The sequence below is a fragment of the Nannospalax galili genome, unplaced genomic scaffold (assembly GCF_000622305.1).
Source record: "Nannospalax galili isolate Female #2095 unplaced genomic scaffold, S.galili_v1.0 scaffold2324, whole genome shotgun sequence".
Lineage (NCBI taxonomy): Eukaryota > Metazoa > Chordata > Mammalia > Rodentia > Spalacidae > Nannospalax > Nannospalax galili.
In genome coordinates, this window is record NW_008351545.1 from 541,381 (window position 1) to 547,621 (window position 6,241).

The following is a 6,241-nucleotide window of genomic DNA, read 5'->3' on the forward strand; positions in this document are numbered from 1 at the left end:
GACCTGAGCAAACCCAAACCAGACAGGGGCCCAACATGGATGGACGAGGTGGGCAGGAAGTCCTAGCCTTAGCTGAGAAGCTATTGGCAATAGACAGATGCTGGGAGAGGGAGTCAGTTTTCTCTGCTGGTGTGATGCCTGGTAGATTGACCAGACTCCAAGTTATAGATTCACACCCAAGAGTTCTTGAGAAACAAAGATTAGGCTCAATAGGCCTTTTAAAAAGTTCAAAAAGACAAATAATAATAGAGGACATGAAGCGTATGGGGGTAATAAGGTGGGTGGAGAGAGTGAAGAGAAGGACTGAATGTGATCAAAATACATGACATGAAATTTCCTTCTCAATAAAATATTTTTTCAAAAAGAAACAGTGGAAGTTTTGGTTATAATTGTAGTAGAAAAATTGTTGTAGCATTTTACTATGTTGATGTGGGAATGGAAAACTTAAAACTAGGGTTGAACCACACATTCATGTTTAAAGTGGTTAATTTTCAGAGTTTCAATAACTTCTAACTCTGTGAAAAATATCTGTGTATGCAAATGTGTGCATATGTGTGTGTGAGCACACTTGTATACGTGTGATATTGCTGGGGAAAGAACTTCTAGCAGAAAGGTCTAAATTATTCTAATAGCAAAAATATTAATGTAGAATTTGGTAAAACTTGTTGATCTTGTGATGACACAATTTTAGTGAACTGGAAAGCCAGCCCTGGAGACTTTTTACATAAGTATGTTTAGGCAACAGAAAGCAAATGCAGCTTTCTGCCAATGCAACTTTATCTGCGGGAAGTCATAGTAGTTCTCAACAGGAATGACGAAAATGGCGAAGCGACGGGAACTGATAAATTGAGTAAGCATGGTATCTTTGACAAGCTTACATTTCCTCCTTGCTGAAAGAACACGGCCGGCTGTCTTCGTTTCTTTTCCTGCTGCTGTGGTAAAATACTCTGACAAAAGCATTTATATAACTCGCTTCCAGGTTGCGCTCTGTCGTGACAGGGAAGTTGCAGTGCACGACCTCCCTCGAGCTGAGCACATTGCATGCGCAGCTAAGAAGCAGAGAGCAGCACCCGCAGGCTCACCGCCCTCTGCTCTTCATTCAGTCCAAGGCCCAGCCAGTGAAATGGTGCAGCCCACATCCAGCGTGGGCCTTCCCACCTCGATGAACTCCATTAAGAAACTCCATCACAGGCATGCCCATAGGCCAGCCTATCTAAACAATTCCTCATCGAGACTCGCTTCCCAGGTGATTCCAGATCCCGTCAAATTGACTGAAACCAACCACCATATCATCCTAAAATGAGTGCCTAAGAATTCCCTTGTGGAGTGGTCAAACCGTCCTGAGATGGAGCTGGTTGGGATTTCAAAGAAAGAAGCCAGGATGATCAATTCCAAGCACCCTTTAAGGAAACCTGTTTATCAAGCAGGCTGCAGCATCCTGATGAACAGAAAGATGTCCTATCTCCACTTATCTGCAGTCAAGGGGTTACAGTGTGGTGTTTATGATCTAAGGAATCTGGCTCAGGCATAGGGCTGGTCTCTGTTTTCAGCAACAACCTAAGCAACTTTTTCAATGCTTGGGACTATTCAGGGTTATACCTGGGGTTCAAGCCTCTGGAGAATAACATGGGGCTGGGTCAAGTCACCCAGCTGACAGTGGACTCTTTCTCCATCAGCACAAGAGGAAGAGAAGGGCAGCCTGAGGTTCTCTTTAGCTTATCTTTTGCATTTCACTTAGTTCTTGATTACAGAGACTCTGGTGATCAACCTTTTAAAGGCTTCTTTTACCTCTTTGTTCCTAAGTGTGTAGATAAGGGGGTTCAGCATGGGGGCGATGATTCCATAGATGAGAGAAACCATCTTTCTCTGGTCCTTGGAGTGGGGTGAAGGTGGGAGTAGGTAAATGGAGATAGCTGGTCCATAAAATAGCGACACCACTATTAGATGAGAGCCACAGGTCCCAAATGCCTTTTGTCGACCTTCTGCAGATTGGATTTTCAAGATTGCTTGGGCAATAAACGCATATGATGCAAGGATGAGTGTTATGGGTACTAAATGGAAGACAATGCTCTCAAAGAATAGTTCAGCCTCGTTTGCGGTTGTATCAGCACAGGACAACTTGAGCAGTGCAGGCACTTCACAGAGAAAGTGATCTATGACACGGTGGCCACAGAGTGGCAGCCGGAGGGTCAGGATGGACAACCACACTGAATTTCCAAAGCCAATGATCCATGATGCTGCTGCCAACTGGAGGCAGAGTCTCTGGTGCATGATGACTGAGTAATGGAGAGGCCGGCAGATGGCTACAAACCTGTCGAAGGACATGACAGCTAGGAGAACACACTCTGTAGCACCCAAGGCCAGGAACATGAAAAGCTGGGCTGCACAACCACCATAGCTGATTACTTTCTTAATGCTGCGTAAATTTACCATCATTTGTGGAACTGTACATGTGATGTAACACAGATCAATGGCTGACAGGTTGGATAGAAAGAAGTACATGGGTGTATGGAGTTTGGAGTCCAGGCGGGACACCATAATGATGTTGAGATTTCCAAAGATGGTCACTATGTAAGAGGTCAAGAGGACCACGAAGACTGGAAACTCCAGCCAGGGCTTGTCTGAGAATCCCAACAGAACAAACTCCCCTGTGAAGCTCTCATTTGCCAGATCCATGGTCAGTGCTGCAACTGTGGTTCTGTGAACTGTGAGAATTCAGGAAGTCAATTAACACACTTATTGTTTCAATGATTTGTAGTCATTTTACTAACTGAAGACATTTACACGATGTGTGTTTCTTATAACATGAATAATAAAGAGTTGAAAGTGTTTATTAACTAGTTATTTGTAAAATTTAATCTTTCTCTGCCTTTAATCCCAGCACTTGGGAGGCAGAGGCAGGCGGATCTTTGTGAGTTCGAGGCCAGCCTGGTCTACAGAGTGAGTTCCAGGACAGCTGGAGCTACAGGCAGGCCCTGTCTCAAAAAGACAAAAATAACAATTTTTTAATGGCTGGCGAGATAGCTCAACAATTAAGAGGATTTGCTGCTCTTGCAGAGGACCAAGAACTCTCATCAGGCAGTGCACAACCACCTGTAACTCCAGCTCCAGGAGAATCTGACACCCTCTTCTGGCCTCTGAGGGCACTGCACTCACACATGCAAAAACACACACAGACACAAATATATTCACAGACTTAAAAAAAAATCTTAGCCAGGTGTGGTGGCACACGCCTTTAATCCCAGCACTTGGGAGGCAGAGGCAGAGTGAAAGCCAAAATTTATAAAGTAAATTCCTGTTTTAGATACCCTTTACAAGATGCTCAGAGAGCAAATGATTATGGTTTTCAGAACACATAGTGTTCTAGAACTACCAGTGGAAAATGACTCAGTGAACTCAGATTTCCTTCCCATTTCCTCCAGAACCCTGAGCCGTCTATCGCACCATTATGGTTAGAGATGTGATTGTAATCCTCTCTGAAGATTCACACAGCAAACTGAGGGTCAGAATTCTATGACACAAACTCAGATGTTCAGGATATGAGCTGTCCAGAGTCTAGTTTGCTGGTGGTCTGTCAAGTCAGAGCCACTGCTAGATCTTAACAGTCCCAAAGTCATCTACACTGGTAACAGGGCCCTCTGTTATTTTATTACTATTATTTTCTTGGTGGAAAAATATGAATGCAATGACAAGAATATAAATTTTCAATCACTCTCCAATACGTATCTTCATTTTGTTCAGTTATTGTAGCACTCGGTGCAGAGTGGCAGGGAGAATGTTTAGAGTCTCTCAAAAGAGTCTCTGCTTGTGATGCTGCTGTCAATAAAAAGAGGTAGGCGACATAGATGTAAATTAAAATATAGATATAGATGCTCCAAATGTAAAATACAACTTCTGAACACATTTAGCAAACGTTCATGTTTTCATGGAAGAAAATATAAATATATGTTAGCATTTACATGCGTATTCAAAACTGTCAGTTCTGAGATGCTGGAATTGAAAGAATGAATAAATCAGACTTTAGCATTTAAGTTTACTGCTTCTCTTCCGAATTTTTCTTTTCTTTTCTTTTCTTTTTTTTGTCTTTTTGAGACAGGGTCTCCCTGTAGCCCCAGCTGGCCTGGAACTCGCTATGTAGACCAGGCTGGCCTTGAACTCACAGAGATCCGCCTGCCTCTGCCTCCTGAGTGCTGGAATTAAAGACTCTTACCAATTTTTAATAAATTTTATAACCATTTTTTTGGTCTTTTTGAGACAGGGTCTCCCTGTAGCCCCAGCTGTCCTGGAACTCACTATGTAGACCAGGCTGGCCTCAAACTCACAAAGATCCACCTGCCTCTGCCTCCCAAGTGCTGGGATTAAAGGCGCCACCACTCCCGGCTTATGACCATTTTTATGTTAAGATGTGTTATACACTAATAATAACTTGAGGTTCTTTGTTTACTCAAAGTGTGCATTTTCCTAAAGGACACATTGTTTTAGACTTTGTGACTTAAAAGTAAAAATTTTTACATGAATCAAACGTTTATTAATAGATTATTACACCTGAATATGAAATAATCAGGCATTTTAAAGAGGCGTGAGTATGGGAACATTAGACATTGGCAAAAAGAAAACAAAGAAGGAAGAAATGAAAGGGAGAAAAGAAAGCGAGGAACGAATGAAGGAAATGAAGGTCCAAGGCAAAGGAGAGACAATTGAGGAACAGGGAGAAAAGGACAGAAGGAAGGGAGGGAGGAAGAAAGGAAGGATGGATGCTAATGATCATAATTAGTAATTAACCTCTTCCATTGTCAGATGTGCCCTTGTTTGGATGACCTACAAGGTCACCCTGGTTTTAGTACTGAAGAATGACACAGTTTTAATACTATTCAGAAGGTGTCTCATTATTAAGGACACGTGCTAGACCAGCAACCTTTCCTGACCAGCCATCAATATGGCATTTCTGTAGTGAATTCAGGCAAAAGTCAGACTCTCCAACCAAAAGTCAGTTTCTTCAAGCAAAATAGAGACTCCAAGAAGCTCTGGTTGGTAAGAAGAAAGACAAGTAATTCTTACCAGATCTCACCAAGTTTCTGTAATTACAAAAGTAATGAGCTTACTTCTATCACTGAAAATGATGCATGGGGCTGGAGAGGTGGCTCACCGGTTAAGAGCACTGGCTGCTCTTCCAGGGGACTTGGGTTCAACACCCAGAACCCACATAGCAGCTAACAACCATAGGTAACACCACTTCCAGGGTACCCTACTGTACCCTACTCCCTCTTCTGACCTCCTCAGGCATTGCGCGACACGGGTGCACTTACATACGTGCAGGTAAGACACTCACACGTAAAATAAAATAACAAGTAATTAATAAAATAAATAAAACAAAAAATAAATAAAATAATTTTTTAAAAAGAAAAAGCTGCATTGTGAGGCAGTGTGCCACCACAGGTAATGTCTCCCTGTGACCCACAGCAGTTAAGGCACCGAGCAGGGTAAAGGTCATCGCCAGGAAGGATAGGAGTGATGGTGGGCAGAAGAAAAGATGGCAGAAGAAGCATGCTTGGAGACTGCAGTGCCTCTGTGTGCTGTATTGAGCTTTGCTCAATTTGGGGCCAAATTTTCCCCATTCTCCAAATATCTAGGAATCTCAATATAGAGTCATTCTAAAATAGAGTGAATAAAAAGTTGAAGTATCATTTTGTATTGAGAAAGGTCAAGCAGCTTTCATTGTTAGTAGTATGGCTGACATGAGCTTGAAGGGACTTATTCACACCTGCAGCAAACTCGGAATCCTGTCTGAAGTCCTAGCACACAGGCTGGCTGGTTCCTGTTGACCTGATGACACACATGCTAGGGATCCCTGTCAGGGCTGAGGGTCTAAAAGGACACAACCTACTGCTGTGTTCCTCAACAGAATTCTGTTTGCAATGCCTGCAGAGATCCACCTCAAAAAGTTCCCATTTTAGAAGCCTGGAAAGACCAAACTCCCATTTTCCTGATTGAGTACAAAGGAAAATAACGGGAATAACTTTTCACCCACCATTGTAATTTAGCCTCAAAACTAAATCAGAAGTTTGTTGGTATTTTCTCCACTTTGCAAAGATCAGTTCTGTAAGTGAAACTAAATTTAGAGATTCAGAGCTGCCATGAATATGGTGAACAACAGAAGCTTAGAACACAAGTCTGTGTGCTCTTAAACTGTATTTTCTAGTACAGAACAAATAAATGCCCCAATATATCCACTGTTAGAAAA

At 42.4% G+C, this 6,241-nt stretch overlaps 1 protein-coding gene across 1 annotated transcript; it reads right to left on the reverse strand.

Annotated features, from left to right (window-relative positions):
* Nucleotides 1–1,734: 1,734 nt before the first annotated feature.
* LOC103746332 (olfactory receptor 11) lies at nt 1,735–2,676 on the reverse strand. Its single transcript, XM_008848470.1, has one exon. It carries the CDS (start codon nt 2,674–2,676, stop codon nt 1,735–1,737), a length of 942 nt encoding a protein of 313 aa, XP_008846692.1.
* Nucleotides 2,677–6,241: the final 3,565 nt, after the last annotated feature.